Raw genomic sequence first — 19,421 nt, 5'->3', positions numbered from 1 at the left:
AAGTTTGAAACCTACTGGGCTAACTCACAGCAAAGCTGGGGGCAGAGCCCAGGTTTCTAGAAATCCAGACTAACAATTTATTACAACCAAGCTATCTGTTCCAGACATGTTGCATACAAACTAGGCAAGTGACAACATAGTAATACAGGCATGTACAGCACTGTGGCTAAGAGCACAGGGTGTGAAGGTGCCCTGCTGAGTGCACATTACAACTCTGTCCCTTACTAGTTATAAGACCTTGGGTAAGTTACTCAATTCTCTGTGCCTCGATTGATTCATCTGTAATGAGGGTAACAAAAGGACTATTCTTAAAGTTGCTGTGAGGATTAATTTAGTTAATAGTTAATAAGTGTAAAGGGCTTAAAAGAATGACTGACATTTAGTAAGCACTTAAATAATAATAAACTGGCTGAAAATCATCATCATTAAGTTTCTGTTGGTGGTGATGATGGCGCTTTGTTTTTTGCATTAGAGGCCTCCAGAGCACCATAACTGTAACGTAGCCTTCAGTCATAAGCAGTAACCCCTGACTGTAAGATAAAGCAACAAGATGACTTCAAGATGGTTTGACAGTATAGGGGTTCTTGATACTAGGAGTTACAAGGTGCTTTGATGGAGAGAAAAGCAGATTAAACTCTCACGGTTATACGGTTAAAATGCTAGAGTCACAAGGATTTCAACTTATCATACCATCTTGACATCAGTCCCAAACGAAAGTTAAAAAGGACACTTACTTTAATTTACATATAAGAATAGCCAGGTGCAGTGCCTCATGTCCCTAAAAAAGCACTTTGGGAGGCCAAGGCAGGCAGATTGCCTGAGCTCCGGAGTTCAAGACCAGCCTGGCCAACATGGTGAAATCCTATCTCTACTAAAAATACAAAAAATTAGTAGCCAGGCACGGTGGCACATGCCATTAATCCCAGCTACTTGACAGGCTGAGGCATGAGAATCGCTTGAACACAGGAAGCAGAGGTTGCAGTGAGTAGAGATCGTGCCACTGAACTCCAGCCTGGATGACAGAGACTCTGTCTCTAAAATAATAATAATAATAATAATAATAATAATTTACACATAAGAAATGTGCTGAGAGCTTAGAAGTCTGTGCTAAAAGCATGAAGATGAAAATAGCAGTAAGAGTGGTAGTAGTAGAACTAGCAACATTAGCAGCTAGTATTTATGTAATAATATGCTATGTACTTAATGAATATAACCTTTAAATCCCAAAACCCTATGAGGTAGACATTATTTTTTCTGATATTGTAAGTCAAGGACATTAAGAAATCTGCTCAAGGTCACACACATAGTAAATGTAAAACAGAAATTCTTGGCCAGGTATATGTGTCTCCAAAATCCGTGTTTTTAACTGTTGCACTATTATTACTTCCTATATTAACAAAATACAACACTCACCACCAACGGCTTACAGATGCCAAGGCGTACTATGCCTGGCGGCACAGCTTTCAGTATTTCCACAGCTTCAGCAAGTGAGGTGTTGTCCAAACAGTATTCATTGACTGAGACCAGGCGGTCTCCAGGTAATAGTCCCCCACTTCTTTCTGCTACACCATCTGCTACCAGGGAGCGGATCACAATCACTGATCTTGTAGAATCTAAAGGGTCCTATGAATCGAGCGAAGAAGAAAGATGAGTCCATGCACTGAAAATAAATATGCAGCCTTAGGACAGCTTGAGTTGACTGATGAATCTTATTTGACCACCTACTTCATGTGTCTGGCACTCTGGTGATAATCTTCTAAACAGGTAAAAATAAACTAAAATCTCACTCTAAGTCAGGTATGGTTGTACACCTCTGTACCATCCCAGCTTCTTGGGAGGCTGAGGTGGGAGGATTGTTTGAGCGCCGGAGTTTGAGATTAGCCTAGGCAATATAGCAAGACCTTCTTGCTAGAAAAAGTTTTTTTAATTAAAAAAATTGAAAGGCCAGGTGCAGTGGCTCATGCCTGTAATCCCAGCACTTTGGGAGGCAGGAGGATCACTTGAGCCCAGGAGTTCAAGACCAGCCTGGATAACATGACAAAATCCCATCTCTGCAAAATATACAAAAATTAGCCAGGTGTGGTGGTGTGTGTTTGTAGTCCAAGCTACCTGGGGGGTGGAGCAGGGGTTGCTGAGGTGGAAGGATTGCTTCAGCCCAGGAGGTCAAGGCTGCAGTGAGCTGTGGTTCAGAACTCACTGCAGAGCTGTGGTGACACAGCAAGACCCTGTCCCAAAAAATAAATAAATAAAACATCATGCAAATATCAGGTTGTATAAAGGTGAAAATATAATCTTAACAATTTCAGTGGCATGTCTGAGTGCCCAGAATATATAGACTTCCTGTTAAAATTTTTGGTGATTGATATTTGGTTGGACCATAAGAGGTCTGGGAACAGTTGGGCAAGATTCTCTGACATTCTCAAGCACAGTCATATAACGGACCCAAGATAAGCCTGTCTGTTACTCCTCCAGAGTTATAAGTAAGCTCCAAGAAAAGCATGAACGTAATCATAAATATAAAATGGGAAATGATACTCCGTTCTTATACCTTCACAGTAGTACAGAATCCTATAAAATCACACAAATCCAGAAAAGACATGGAAACCATGGAAGATTCCACTGTATTTTAAAAAGTATATTTATAAATAATGTGACCTAAAATTATGATACAGTGCCCTTAGGTCACAACTATTCCAATACATAGTTAAATATGAATTTATGAACAAAAGCAATGTACAGATCTTTCACCCATTGGGAGGACCCCGTATTTCTTGATATTAAACACTGAGGACAACATTGACATTCAATATACCTGGTTAAAAAAAAACAATTTATATCTCCACTATTGTTTTTTAATTTATTTAACAAACTGATATATAGCACTTACTATATGTTGGGCTTGACAATCACTAATTTATCTAATCCTTACATCTCCAGGATGTAGGCAGATTTATTGTCTGTGTTTTACAGATAAGGAAACCGAGGCTCAGAAAGTTAAGGGAACTAGCCAATATTGCCCAGCGTATGCGTGGCAGAGCCAGGATCCAACCAGGCAGCCTAGCTCTTAAGTCCTTACTCTTGACCACCTCACTCTGCAGCTTGCTCTGCATCGTAATGGTCAGAAGAAATGGGAAACAAAGAGTAGTAAATTGAGAAGAAAGAAATATTCATATGGCCATCTTATGATTGAGCAGAGTCCCTTAATTTGTCTTAACGGTGGAGGTGTACAGCACTATTACAGAACTTTTAACCTAGCAAGGGAGAGAAAAAATAATGACATTCCAAACACAGCAGCATTCACATTGGTTTCTCTATGCTTCTCCCATTATTTCATTATGCACATGCTGTTCCACAAGGCAAGATATTGTAACCTGAGATTCTACTACTCTAGCCTCTCTTAAACCCTTCCAGAGAAAGTAGAGAAAAACTGCTAGGTTTTGTGTGGGAATTATAAAACTTTGGAATTAGCAAAGTAAGAATTTGCCAAGTTCCCGGCTATGTCTGTTTGAAGTGGCTGATGATTCTTTTGAAGTTTTCTGATCCAGTTTTCTATGCCTTTGTGTTTCAGACATCAGGGTTCATTTTCAAAGTACTGCATGGAATTTTAACCAAATATGCCATATTTAAATCAACAAAGGCTACACAGCTAATTCCTTGAAGAATGTCTTCAAATGTAACTTATCTTGGTTTTTGCAACTAACCTTGCCTTTCTACCCCCGAGCCAAGAGACTCTTCAAAATTTTCTTACATGCTCTGATGTATAACACCACATATTTATGAAGAGGATTAAAAGTAAAAAAGAGTCCAGGGAGCTCACTAATAAAATACTGTTAAGCTATAATTACACCAGTATTTTCAAGTAGAGGGAGCTATTGCATAGGAAGAGAACAGAAGAGAACCAAAAAGTACAGTGGCATATCAGCAGGCAATCGACGCGGTTATATAAAAGAGCTGTCTATTTTGTCACTGGCAACCATGAATCACAACACACTTTTCATCCTGAAATATGAAACCATTACATTTTAAGTTTGACACACTAATAAATAAGCTGTACAATTATTTCCTTCATTTAGGATGTCAGTTTTTGATGAAAGGCTTTTTTATTGGGGGGAGAAGGGAGACTACATAATAGCTTATTCCTCTCATGAAATGCACAGCAGTTAACATTACTTCATATTATTAATTTCTACACTTTCTTAGAGAAAACTGCAAGAGCAAAATATACCAAAAGCAAATAAATGGTTGAACTAAGTTGTTTGTGAACAATCTCTGCAGTTTCATATAACACCAAAATTTTAAAATACTATTTTTAACCCAAATAGGTGAGGAGGTTTTCAAAATGCAACCCATTGAATTGATAATTTAGGAACATTTTAAAGGAAGATTCCCCAGAAGGAAATGGAAATAGACTTCTACCCTTGAAAGGTGAACATATTTCCCTTATTGCCAGAAAAGTCATTGTAAGTACTAATTTACACAAAGTGAGGCCTTCTTTAGACCTCAAACTAGTGACAGGTGTGCTTGCTTACTAAAATGTATTCAGGTTTAGACCACTAGTTATGCTAAACAATAAATCCAATCTACCACCCCTTTTCCTGGATGACAGAACCCAAAGGCAGCTTCTTTGTTATTTGGAGGGCAGGGAGGGGACAAACTAGCCACCTCTGAAGATGCCCCATTATGTATAATCGCTGCTTCATTTTCTATGATGACTTTTCTGCCTCTGATTTCCCACGTAGCTGAATGAAATCGCTTTAATGAGTAACAGTCATTTCCTTTCATTTCCTTTACATCACATGTAGCAGCCACCCTATGGAAAAACAGCAGCTGCTACTGCCTACTGGGGTGGCTGCTATTCTTGAGGCTTTGCTGCATAAAAATGCTCAAAAACCAGCCTGACTCAGGCTGCTTCTCATCAGAAAGGTCGATTTTCTGAAAATACAGTGTACGACATTATGTGCATGTTATAGCAAACAAAATGTTATAGAGATACTTCTCAAAACCCTTACCCAACCCCGAGACCCCCAGGCATATTTACATAGATATATATATGAAGCGCTTCACAAAGGTGCATGTTATTCTTGCACGAGGGTCACGCTGATGATCTCTGTATCACTACAATTTTAGTATATATGCTGCCAATGTGCACACCACCAGTAGCACCTTGCTGAAATTATTTTAACTGTCTTCCTACTAAAAACAAAGTCCCCATCAGTTTTTATCACCTTTCATCATAATTTCAAAATCTCTAATATTTCTTCTTTTGGTAAATAACACTGCAAGGAACATTGTATTTAAGAATCAAGATGCTGCTTTAGACTAAATAGCCAATAGAGGGCACTAGAGACCAATCATAGAACATGAGAAACATGGACTATGCGAGCCATTCTCTTCTGAAGGAATTTTCTTCCTCTTTATTCAAAAGGTTTATATTATTACACACACTGTAACAGTGTCCCATATGTTTGGTTCAACCCATTTACTTCTGAAAGTTGTACCCTACACCTCTTTTTTTTTTTTTTTTTTTTTTTTTTTGAGACAGAATCCCTCTCGGTCACCCGGGCTGGATTCTCGTGCCTCAGCCACCCGACAGCTGACATTACAGGTGTGCGCCGTCACTCCCAGCTAATTTTTGTATTTTTAGTAGCGACGGGGTTTTGCCATATTGGTGAGGCTGGCCTCGAACTCCTGGCCTCAACTGATCCTCCTGCCTCGGCCTCCCTATATCCTCTGAGTGGCATCAGCATATACCCAAGAGTTCCGCTCTCCCCCTCACCCCTCCATTGAGTTGCTCACTAAGGCATGTCAGTTTTTTTTATCTCAGCCTTTTATCTTTTCTGATTCTTCCTTTCCGTTTCCACTGCCACAGCCTTGGTTCAACTTCTCGTTATTTCTGAGCAGCTGCTACAGTTTCCTGATAGGTCTACCTGTCTCTAATCTTGCCCCCATGAGTCAATTTTCTACAGAGATAATAGAACCATCTTTAAAAATAAAAAGGTGATTATAATTCCTCCTCTGCTTAAAATACTTCAGGGACACCTACTGCCTTCAGGATAAAGTCCTAACTCCTTTATTCTTCATGGAAGGAAAATCCTTCAGAACTGCAGTTCTGTCTCGTCTCTCACTCTCCCCACACATACCACTGCCTACTCCCATTTGCCCAACACTTTATCCCAGGTATTGTGAAATGCAAACGCAGATATTGTGAAAGGCCTTGTCATGCTGCATGGCATAATGCAAGCCATTCCCTCAGCCAGGAATGCTCTCCCTGACCCACCACCATTGGTCTAGACTTTGCCACCAGAGTCAGCTCAGGTGTCTCCTCCAATGAGAAGCATTCCCTTACTCTTTGAAGACCCAAGCACTTCCTACTCTGTGATATCCCTAAACCTAAAAAGACCTTCAATTACAGCATTTATCATAATATATTTCCTTTACTGTTTGACCTTCTAGAATTAGTTTGGTCTTCCTGTTAGATGTATCTACCTACAGCTTGTTGTATTTTCTTCATTAAAATACTTTTTACATTTTACTGAAATTATTGTAAATGACTTCCTTTAAATTACTTCCTACTAAAAGTAAGCTTTATGAGACCAAGAATGTGTTTGCTTATTGCTTATTTTTTTGCTAGATTTTCAGGGCCTACTACAATGCTCGTCACAGAGAAGGCACTGAAGAGTAGTTAAAATGTTGAATGACTGTCTATTTAGTTTCTCTCTTCCCACGGGGCGACAAGTACACCAAAAGCAAAAGCCACATCGCATCATATAGGAATAACAACAACAGCTGGTAACACACACTAAGCTCTTGCCATACCAGGCACTGTTCTCAGAATCTTACTTACTTGAATCCATTTAATCCTCACATCATCATGAGGTAGGTACGTACTATCATTATCCTCACTTTCCTGGTGAGGAAATTAAGAAAAATTAAATAGCTTAACCAAAGCACAGGGCTGGTAAATGGCAGAGCCAGAAATTAAGCCAGCCAGTCAAATCCCAGAGTTTGTGCTTTTAGCCACACTAAGCGATGCTGCTTCTCTAACTTAAGTATTTGCTAAATGAATGAAGTGTTGAAAGAAGACAAATATGTTAGAAGATATTTTTATCATCTTACCAAAGTGTATGAAACTGAATCCCTTAAATATCGCACTTGGCCACTAGAGGTTCATGTTTCAGTACCTAGCAGATGAAAAGTTAGAGGGTACAGAATGTGCAGCATGCCTGCATGTACAGGAAAACCTGCATTTGTTTGCCAAATTTCAATGCACAATTACTTTCTCAAGAATCCATTGATTTGGTGGGCATAAGAAGACTTTTACATGAACAAATTCAAACATGTGATAATCATTATGCCCAAATGGATGGGATTCAAAGTTTCTGACGTGTCCATAAAATGTATTATATGAATATTTGTGTACATTCCCAAAGATCAAAGAGACCAGATTTCACATAAGCTAAGGCAGAGTGCAGGAGCATCACCTGGAGTGGAGAGGTGGTTCAGCGGAAATGGGCTCTGTCAGACAGAGACATCAACTCAAAGATGTGGAGAGTTCTAGCCATGAAACTGCTCCAAAACCTAGACTACAAATCCAAGCTACCATGGCAAACTCAGTGAAAAGACATGAAGCAGAGAACGTGACATAAAGAGGAGGCAGAAGGAATTAACAAGAAAAGTGTCATAGGTAATAAACTGGCAAATGCATCAGTAAGAGGCATTTAGGAAATAAGAACAGGAGATATATACCAAGAATTGTTCTAATATTTAACATTGATATGCTTTGCAGTATTACCCCAATAAAGAAACAAAGGTGTAACAAAGACTTAACTACATTCAAAATGAAGAATATCTTTTGGGTTTGTTTGTTTTTAAAAAAATCTATTCTGTATGTAATGCTCAAACTTTTAAAGACATTAAATAACAGGATAGGAATTTAAAGACCACACAGCGGGATGGCAAAGAGATGGATCATAGTTTATTTCCTTTGATAATTTTGACTCTTAGTGTCAACTGAGTGTATTAAATATAAAGTTGGTCGACTAAACTCATGAGAGGAAATATGGTTAATTCATAGAGTCTTTTTTTTCTTTTTTGAGACAGGGTCTCACTCTGTCACCCAGGCTTGAGTGCACTGGCACAATCACAGCTCAGTGCAGTCTCAACCTCCTGGGCTTAAGTGATCCTCCCACCTCAGCCTCCTGAGTAGCTGGGACCACAAGTGCACACCACATTCAGCTAAATCGTTTTTATTTTTTGTAAAGATGTGGTCTCCCTATATTGCTCAGCAGATCTCAAACTTCTGGGCTCAAGGAATCCTCCCACCTCAGCCTCGCGAAGTACTGGAATTACAGGCATGAGACACCATGCCGGCCTAATGTATATAGTCTTAATAGTATGTTATTAAAGTTCTAGGCTGTGTTGTATAGTTCACCACACCAAAATACCTGCTCTACAGCTGTATTACAGAGGTCCTTCACAAGGATGAAATGATTCCAAGGAAGGACTAGCAAAATAACTTCAATCAACTGTGAAATAGAAAGTACTCTACTAGTGAAAAGAAACAATCCACTAACCAATGAATTCCATGCTATAGCACATATCATTATAGAACTAGGCTTTCAGCTTCATTCCACGGATATGTATTTTTATTTCAGTAAGAGAAAGTATGTTTCAAAGATAATTTTAAAGGAACTACACACAAATTTCTGGACAACATGAATAGTTAGCTCTGTAATACTGGATAAGAGAATTATTCCAACTCAGTAATGATCAACTGAGGAAACTATGAAAACAGCAGGTAGCCAAATATTGGCTTCTTGAAAAGTATACTCTTAAATGTGGCCATTATTATTTGAACTAAGGAATATTAAGTTAAAATCTAAATTAATTAACAGCTAAATAAATTTTCAAAGCAACATCTCAAGGAAGTTGCTAAAATAGAGAATGCAGAAAGAAACCATTAAGTTTAAAAGGGGGACAGTTGGCTGGGCACAGTGTAATCCCAGCCTGTAATCCCAGCATTCTGGGAGGCCAAGGTGGGAGGATCGTTTGAGTCTAGGAGGTCGAGACCACCCTGGGCAATACAGTGAGACTTTGTCTCTAAAAAACATTAAAAATTAAATAAAAGGGACGCAACTATTTCATTCCAGAGGTAGGCAAAAGGAGGAACTGGGTACAAAGAGGCAAAGGAAAGCTTCTTTTATACACATGCACACACACATACAGATTTATATACCTTAAGGAAAAAGGAAAACAGTGATCTGCAGAAGCTCAGTGGCACAGCTAGCATGAATTAAAATTTCCATTGTGAGGAATGTCAGAAAACAAGAATTCCAAGATTTTTAAAAAGGAGAAAAGATATATAAGAGAGAAAGACAATGAAGACAGATATTCAGCCCATTAGTGATAGGAGGAGCGTGGATTAAAAGAGGCGAGTTTTGAGACCCAGCTTGGTCCACACCTGGATGTATACAGTTTTACGAGTGTCTTCATTTCTCTGAGTCAGTATCCTCACAAACATAAAATGAAAAAGTTGGATACATGAGTTATGATCCCTTCTCTCAACTCTAAAATCCTGTAACTTAATTTGACAGAGTATCTTGACTCAAATTTGTTCCTAGTTTCTACCCAAACATTCACAAAACCACTATAAAAAGTAAGGAAAGATAGAAGTTAATTCAAAATACTGCATCAGCAATGAAATTGATGTACATTTTCATTACAAAACTCAAAAAGGGCATTTACTATTAAAAAAAAAAAAAAACAACAAAATACATACGACAGCATGTGTCCTTTTTTGATAAGATATATCTTAAAACATCTTTTCTTTTTCCTTTGCCATTTTCAGAGCAACGAAAGTCATGTCAGGAACCATTAGCTGAATTAAAATCACAAGAACAGTTCTGGTTTAAAACAACAGGGTATAATTAACAATTTCAAAAGACTGTCTTCTGATTTGACCAATAAGCTAAGCATTTACTTTTGGGAAAGAGAAATAAATGTATTTATAGTGAATGCAAAGCAACAACTAATTGATTCTAATGAATAATGAGCAAGCTATCTTATCTAAATCCAACTCCATGTTTAACTATTTTATAATATAGCAAAGTATTACACTAATCATACCAATTACCACAACACCATCACGTTCAAAGTAAGTGCCCACAAAGTACATTCAGTCCACTCAAGATAGATTAAACTGATACAGTTCCTGGCTCCATGTGTCTTATTACTTCCTAAATACTATTAGGCAGTAAGAATAGATTTTTCCACACATCAGACATAGAACTAAACAGTCCCAGAGCTGCACAGTAAGCACGGCACAGAAAGCAATAAAAAGTAAAATGGAAGAGAAGTGGACAAAGGAACTTGCTAAAAGATCAAACTATATTCGCAAAAGGAATAAAAAGTACATAAGCTTGCACATACTTTTATCCTATAAAGTTTAGTACTTTAAAAACCTATTTTAAGCACAATATTTTAAATGGTTTAACCAGCAGTCCCATGGAAATCACTTCTTGAAGACTATTCCTTTCTCATAACCCTTCTGGTCTCCTGCTGAATAACTTGTTTGTATATTAGATACATTCCTTGGATGTTTCATCTCTTGAAAATTTTATGTCATGCTGTAATTGTTTATGTGGTTACCAGTCAGTCCTGGTCCAGGACTTTTGCTAGTTGTAAGGAAAACAAAACAAACCATACAACTATCCTTTATCTAAAAGCCCCATCATCTTGCTGAAATGCCTGAGGTTCTACCAGGCACACAGTAGTACTCAAGTATAATTAAAATTACATTAGTTGTGGCCGGGTGCAGTGGCACATGCCTGTAATCCCAGGGCTTTGGGAGGCCAAGGCGGGCAGATCACTTGAGACCCGGAGTTTGAGACCAGCCTGGCCAACATGGCGAAACCCCATCTCTACTAAAAATACAAAAACATTAGCCAGGCATGGGGGTGCACACCTGTAATCCCAGCTACTCATGAGGCTGAGGCAGGAGAATTGCTTTAACCCAGGAGGTTGAGGTTGCAGTGAACCAAGATAGCACCACTGTACTCCAGCCTGGGCAACAGAGTGAGACTCCCTCTCAAAAAATAACAAAAATTATATTAGTTGAAATGTGAATATACTTAACATTACTGAACTATTCATTTAAAAAGTTAAGATGGTAAATTTTATGTTAAGTGCACTTTACCATTTTTATAAATGTAGAATATGAATTTATAAATAAGAAATACTCCATTATCTTCCAGAAAAAAACTGTATTAGTTGAAAGTCATTATGACGCAGGGAAAGTGTAGACATATAAAAACTTAAAAGCTTTGCAAATACTGATTTTGGAATTTAACTTTCCAAACAAATCACTGTCAACTTAACCTAAACACAAATACTAGCTGAATGATAGTGATCAAGTTGTTTAACCGTGAAGATTTAAGTTTTTCATTTGTAAATGGAAATAACAATAGTACAGATTTCACAGTTATTAAAAGTGTTCAACAAGGCATGTAAAGTGCTTAGTAAGTCCATAGTAATCACTTCATAGTAATAATTTCTTTTCCATCATAATTCTCATGGTAATAATATTATTATTATAATAACATTACTATTAGTAATATCGCTATGAGAATTATGGTGGAAAAGAAGTTAAAAGGACATACGGGTTTGAGGAGTTAAGTTTCCATCCCATTTACTGCCTTCTAAATTCAACTGAGCATATGTGACTTAGACCAACAGTGCTATCAGCTGCTAAGCCCCTCACCTCGTGATGTTACATTCAAATATTAAAAAATGAAAACACAGGGTTGAATCTATGCCCTCCAGATATTCAGATCTATAACCTCTTGAGTGCACAAAGAGAGGCTCAGAACAGCATGGCATCCTCAGTCTTCATTCTCCCTGAGCAGACACTGTAAGATGGGAGCCATCTCTAGACTGGGAGATTGCCTGACAACACAGCCATTCAGAGTGACAGGATGCCCTTCATTCTTTAGAAAAGATTCTGCAGGGTTTTGATCTTTTCTTTTTAATCCTTGAAAGGTCAACCAATGCTGATACACAGCACACAGTATGTAGAATTAGAATTAAAACTTTGCTAACTTTGAAACTGTACAGGAAAAAGGCAAGGAATCCTGCTAGGAAATCCAAGGTAAAGCACACAGTTTATACTCTCAGGTGGCAATAAACACATAAATAAATAAAAATTATGTCAGTGAAGAGCTTTGGCCAGATGAGAGGAGTAAAGGCAAGGGATCACAAGGCTTCAAGAATAATCTGAAGAAAAGTTTTTAAAATTATGTTAAGTATGTCTCTCCAGAAAGACAACATAATTAGAAATTTCTATTGCCTTTCAGTTGAGCCATAATTATGAAGAATTAGTATTGTTTTTGGTCTACAGATTATACCTGACAAAACCACAGACTCAGGAGCTCAGCTGCATTTACTAACTGGGTAGTCATGAGCGAACTCCTTAACCTCAGCATCAGTTTTCCTTATCCATAAAACAAGGATGACTACAGGACCTATAGCTTGGAGGTTGTAGAGAAGATTCAATCAGTCAATATACCTAAAGTGTTTTAAACAATCCCTGACACAGAGTACAGTAGTCCCCCCTTATCCATAAGGAATACATTTGAAGACCCCCAGTGGATGCCTGAAACCACAGATAGTACCAAGCCCTATATATACTATGATTGTTCCCTTACATACATACCTATTATATTAGTCAATTTTCACAATGCTATAAAGAACTACCTGAGACTGGGTAAATTATAAGAGAAAAGAGGTTTAATTGACTCACAGTTCCGCATGGCTGTGGGGGGTGCCTCAGGAAACTTACAATCATGGTGTGAGGCAAAGGGGAAGCAAGGCACATCTTACATGGCAGCAGGAGAGAGAGAGAATGAAGGGGGAGCTGCCACACACTTCTAAACCATCAGATCTTGTGAGAACTCACTCATTATCACAAGAACAGCATGGGGGAAACCTCCCCCAATGATCCATTACCTCCCACCAGGTCCCTCCTCTGACACATGGGGATTATAAGTTGAGATGAAATTTGGGTGGACACACAGAGGCAAACAATATCACCTATGATAAGGGCTTAATTTATCAATTAGGCACAGTAAGAGATTAATAAAATTAATAACAATAATAAAAAAGAACAAGTATAACAATATACTGTAATAAAATTTATGTGAATATGGTCTCTCTCACAAATAGCTTAGTATTTTCAGACTGCAGTTGACCGTGGGTAATTGATGCCATGGAAAGTGAAACCTCAAAAAAGAGGGAACTGTAAGCAGTACATAACTGTTAGCTAGTAAACCATGTGGCCATGTTTTCCAAAGAAGAAATCAGAACACAAAGTTTTCAAAGGATTTTTCATTAAAAGAAATAAAATTTGAAAGTTAAGGAAAATATTAAGCAATTCAGTTGCAAAAGAAAATAAAGACATGAAATCAGGACTAACTTATTAATTCTGGGTTATTCACTGTGGCTGGAATGTCGAATCCCTTACTGTCCACACAGCAGACCTCAATTTCCCCTGAGGCCTCTCTGGATCCCAAGAAATAACATTCAGTGACTCTTTTAGTCTTACTTTCACCACTGTTAAAATTACAACATGTTGTACAGAGCTGTGACCAAGTCTGTTCTCTTTATTAATGTTGTAATATATGCTTATTTGTCCACTGTCTGTCTACTCCAAATTGAATTTAAACTCCATGAGGACAGACTTCATCTAATTTGTTCACTCCTAGCTCCCCAGTGCCTAGAACAATGCCTGGAAGAGGAGACGCTCAGCAAACATTTATTATATATAGGAGCATATCTTTTCATTTTTATAGTCTCCATACTGACTCATATCTTTTAAAGGTGAGAATGAATAACAAGCATAACAAATCTCTACCCAGATTCTATCTTTGAAAATCTTCATCATCATCCTTTTTCAGTAAATACTGATTATTTTGTGTTAAGAAAAGCACAGGCATTTATATGCTTTTTTTTTTTTTTTTTTTTTTTTTTTGAGAACTGGTCTCACTCTGTCACCCAGGCTAAAGTGCAGTGGTGTGTTCGCAGCTCACTGCAGCCTTGAACTCCTGGGCTCAAGCCTTCCGAGTAGCTGGGACTACAGTTGCACGTCACCATGCCCGGCTACTTTTTTTTTGGTTTTGTAGAGACAGTGAACTCCTGGCCTCAAGTAATCTTCCTGCCTCAGCCTCCCAGTGTTGGGATTACAGGCATGAGCCAACACACCCAGCCTATATTCATCTTTTTATTTAGTCTTGTAACCTTATAAAGCAAATATTACTTCTATTTTAGATATTATCATTTTAGTAAACAGAGAATAAGAAAGACTAACAAGCTTGCCAAAGTCCCAGGAATATATCCAGAATGCAAACCTGGACATTTGGGCCCTTTCTGACTCGTAAGCTAGTCCTCTTAACCACACCGTATGTTCACTGCTGTACTGACAAACGTAATATCAGATTAAAATAAAATACAGAGGAAAGGGCTGAAAGGGAAACTTGAGCCCTAGAATTGGTGTGTAAGAATCAGCCAGTCAAGTCAATCTGCTTTCAAGCATCATTCACAGACTAGACGTTTGGTACCAGAATGAGGCAGCACCACTTCCTGGCACTCACTGGGACAGCCTGGCTTTTCTGGATCACTGCCTGCTCCAAATGACACTCATAAACAGGGCGAAGCAGCACAAATCATCACGCCTTGAACAAGATTCCCAATACCTAGTTGTTAATCTGATTCAATCACTCTGGCACACTCTAGGGAGGTCTATGACTTAATCTACTACCATGGTTCTTAATACTGGCATCACACTCAAGTGGGAACTCCAAAACACACCCATTGCTACAGGTAGAAGACTGGTGATGAAACACCTCTGGGGACCGAGTTTCTTCTTTAGATGAACGATTCCTATTCCTTTCTTTTTCTTTTTCATTTCTTTTTAAATAGTTGTTGAGACAGATGCATAGCCAGGCTAATACTCACTCACTTCCTGGAATATCTTGAGCACTTTGCAGGAGAGAGGTGATTACCAGGTATGGCAGTAAAGCTGACCACTTTTACGCCCACATTTTAGCTCTCCGTGGCCATACCAAAAACACTGATATTTATAGTTTGGCCATGTCTGAAACACTCATTAAAGGTAATACAGCAGATTCACCATCTTCAGGATCCTCTTCTCCTCAGCAATGCCTTCAAGTATGAAGCAGAAACTGTCATGGATAAACATGTGTTAAAAGGAAAGCTACCCTATGAGAAAGCTGACAAGCATTTGCTGCTTGCCTGTTATTCTCTTTTGCCCCTACTAGACACAATGGGATTTTTTGCCAAATTCGTATTCCAAAGCCATGAAATCCCTGCAAAGTTCAACATCAGGCCTGACTTAAGATCTTTGAGGCCTCCTGCTAACTTCATCCCCCTGCAGCTGCCTCACTAAGGCAAGCTTTTGATCTGTACTATCTGGATTTCAAGCTGATATACACACAGCCCCTTTGATCTCTTATTAAGTGGCTTCTGGTCTCCTGATGCCTTTAGTCTTGCTGCACTGAGGTTTTTGGAAGTCAGTCGTCATCCTGAGCACACTACAAACTGCACACACCAGGAGTGGGCTCCCTTCATTCACCCACTTCGCAGGCTTGAAAAGCAATATTTAAGCCATGAGAGAATTTCCCCAGTAGCCACAATCAATCCACTCCATGAGCACACTACTAAGAATTATTTTTCAAATGAAGCAGCTTAAAATGATTTAAAGGATACAGAACTTTCCCATAGAGGGAAAGGAAGCAAATCCTCTGTGAAAAGAAATCTTCAGCCCAGTTGGCAATGGAACTTACAGTACTTTGATACTAATAAAAATAAATGTGGATAGGAATCAGGGATGGGCAAAAAGTAGCCTTTATCAGTTCCCCTAAGTTCTGTCAAGCAAAAAGTGACCTTTAAATGCAGCCGTGTGGTTTGTTTAAAAGTAAGGCATACAATATATCTGCAAGACTACAGATACTACCATTAGTAGCAGATCGACTGCATTTTGCTTAGTACCAATATCTTACATGTGTGACGCGGACCCAAAGAGCTCTTAAAAAAAAAAAAAAAGGCAAGAGGAAAAAAAAAACCCAGATGTCAGTGGCCATGTTATAAGATCCCTTGAGCATTAAAGTGAAACCGTATAATAACTTATAGTACACGCCTATGCTTTATATTTTAGATTCTGGAAATAATATGGTTTCATACCTGACTTTATAGTGTTACCACTCTATATACTACTAATGTGTTAAAATTATGTCGATATCTATCAAATGCTAAATCCTACATTCTGTAAACTGATTAGCTAAGATGAACATGAAGATAGTAGGCGTGAACAGGCTATTGAACACTATATACTGATATTAGCATTTACTGAAATTCTCAAAACTCTTGGTAAAAATTAAAGTCCTAATCCCCTCCCCCCAACCCCACCACTTTAAAGCTAAATTCTCTAATAAACAAAGGTAAAACAAGATTAAAATTTGTGGAAGAAGAAATAAATAAATAAATAAATAAAATTTGGTGGAAGAAATAGAAATAGAGTTTGGGGCACTAATATCATAGTCTGAATGTAAACACTTTATGCCCACTTAGCTACAAAGGCCAATAAATTAATTACTGCCATGTATAAAGTTGAAACAAAATTGATAGTTATATATTGCTATCACTTAATCTGTCCACATCATAGGAAACCATTAGCAAATTCATGAATTACACACCTGCTTATACTATCTTCCATGAGAATTATCTGAACAAAGAAATAACTCTACATAAGAAAGGATCCATTTTAAGTGGTCTAAATATACGTGAGTCTCACAAACTGTTAAATGCAAGCTATTTGGTAAATATGTACCAAAATTTAAAAAGATATAGTATGCTCTTCTGATGAGCAATTCCACCTCTAGGAATTTATCACCTACCTATCACAAGATTTATTCCCACCTTTTAACAAAAGAGTATCACAAAAATATCCACTAAAGCCCTACTTAAAATACCCACCAACTGGGTACAGAAGGCTGATGAAATAAATTATTGTACGTCAACAATAAAAATACTATCTAGTCATTAAAAAGAAGTAGCTCTATAAATACCTAAATGAAAGAGCGTATAATTTTAAGAAAAAAAATACAGAGCCTTTAAAGTGTGTATATAATCCATTTGACATATAATGCATTTATATGTCAAAAATTTTTAAAAATTAACAATTAAGTACTATTACTTATATAACCATGTATATATAAAATGTTTCTGGAAGGATGGACAAGAAAAACAGAGGTTTTTTACCTGGAAGAAGTAAGGGACTATGGTCGGAGGTAGATTTACTTGTCACAGGATATCTTTATACACCTTTGAATTTTTATGCCATATGTACGTATTACCTACTTTTAAAACATTTTCAATGTGCTCAGAAAGTCATTCTGTTGTGCACAGGATAAGGAAAAAGACAATTAAAGACATACATAAAATGTATACAATCCCTTCCTACAACTTTTATAAATCTTTTTAAAAAGAGAATTCTAATAGAGTTAACAGGCAGTCAAAACTACACACTAAATGTTTTGCACAAATATTAAGACATACTATATTCGAGACTCAGTAACACTGCAATATTTTATATTTTGGTTTTATAACCCATTTCCTCTTTTAAGAAAAATTAATAACTGTCAATTTTTATAGGGAGAAATATTTCCACTATTCTTTTTAATGAGTCGCTGTTTGGCTTTGGTTTCAAACAAATTTTTAAAGCATTACTAACAGTATTTACATATGAATCACCTCCCAATGGCTATGTTATTATGATTTCTATTTTTATCTCTCTAGACTTTGAGAGAGATAAAAATAGTGTTTCAAAAATATCTGCTTTGGCAAAAATTGAGTCACTCAAGAGGGGAGAGGAATGAGCAATAGGATGTAGGAGGGAGGAGAATTATTGGTTAATAAATTTTATCTTCTAAATCACTGAAATTCAAAAAGTACCAAGGATGGCAATATCATGGCTAATGTTCAAAAATTGGCTAATGTCAAACATTTCCAGTGAATTATAATCATGAGGGGTTATTCAAAGTTCAACATAAATCAAAACACCAGAAAATATCTACTTGCCATGTTTAATTTATAAGGTCAACTGAAGGTAAAATCCGTACAGTTCTAATTTTTTTTCAAGCTTTTTGGTAGAAATTAAGAATTACAGACTCGTGGACTACCTAACAATTGTTTCATTATTGAACATTAACCCACAACAAATTACTTGCACTAGTTTAGGATTCTTAAACTTGCAATGATTGTCTTCTGAAGCAATAAAACTAGCTCTTACACAATGCCTATGAGCACACTATATTAATTTTTAATACTTGCTAAACTTTCATATAAGCATGAAAAATGAGAATACTATCTAGTAGCTTAGTTTTTAAGATATGAAATTTTTCACAAGCTGAAAAAACAGAAAGGTCTTCTGTAATAAATTTACTATGCCCTATAATAACATGCACATGGAAATAGCACTCACAAAGAAAAGAGCAGTATAGTATGATGGTTAAAGGCATAGACCTGGTGGAGGAGGAGGCGGCGGAAGAAAAAGAAAGAAAAAAAAAAGACCTGGGGCCCAACTGCTTCAGTTCTACCATATACTACCTGTATGAACTGGACTAATCACTTAAGTTTTCTGTGCCTCCATTTCTTCACTTCTCAAATGACAACAATAAGAGTATCTCTTTCATATGGTTCATGTGAGGAATACATAGCCTAATATATGTAAAGCATTAGAACATCACCTGGCACTCAGTAAACACTCAATAAATGCTACCTAACATTGGTATTAAAACCAGTGTGAGTATCAGTAATCTTCCACAGAGACAATAGTCTAAGGAATAAAGACATTACACTTAAATACTAGGGAAACAAGACAGAGATAACTAAAGTATAATATAAAAACCTCACCTACAAACTGGCAAGAAATTACAGTATAAAAACTTATAACCTAATTTCTGAAGTTTTGTTGTTTAGAAACAGAGTACTCAGTCAAGCCGTAATACTCATGCTCTTGACAAATTACATACCATTGTTTGCCATGACACAATCCTCTAAGGCATGACAATGGAGATCAGTGAATCTTCTAATATGGCACACGTAGAGTGGGATTTTAACTAGCCACCATATGAAGTGGCTAGGCATACTTGAGACTAACAGATGTTCTACCCCTGTTCAAATAATAGCCAACAAAGTTACTGCCACAGTACCCTAAGAGCTAAGAGAAAGACTTACAACCTAATCATATTTATTGTCTTCCTTGTTGCTTTCTCTTTTGCCTTTGACCCAATCTAATTCAAAATGCCTTTCATGAAATGAATGTTTGCACTTTGTACTTTGGCCATATGACT

At 37.3% G+C, this 19,421-nt stretch overlaps 1 protein-coding gene and 1 non-coding gene across 8 annotated transcripts in view; both read right to left on the bottom strand.

Annotated features, from left to right (window-relative positions):
- PATJ (PATJ crumbs cell polarity complex component) overlaps positions 1-19,421 on the bottom strand; it is a 426,007-nt gene that overhangs the window by 304,084 nt on the left and 102,502 nt on the right. For all 7 annotated transcript variants that reach the window (XM_050752580.1, XM_050752940.1, XM_050752817.1 and 4 more), the window contains one exon: positions 1,414-1,623. In XM_050752580.1, coding sequence (XP_050608537.1) covers positions 1,414-1,623 — 210 coding nt within the window. The remainder of the gene's footprint in view (positions 1-1,413; positions 1,624-19,421) is intronic.
- Positions 5,045-5,149, bottom strand: LOC126944884 (U6 spliceosomal RNA). The gene has a single exon (XR_007722216.1). It is a non-coding gene; the product is annotated as a U6 spliceosomal RNA (small nuclear RNA).

Source organism: Macaca thibetana, chromosome 1, assembly GCF_024542745.1.
Source record: "Macaca thibetana thibetana isolate TM-01 chromosome 1, ASM2454274v1, whole genome shotgun sequence".
Taxonomy (NCBI): Eukaryota; Metazoa; Chordata; class Mammalia; order Primates; family Cercopithecidae; genus Macaca; species Macaca thibetana.
Note: the sequence above shows the minus strand (reverse complement) of the source record. Positions and strands in the feature narration are given on the sequence as shown.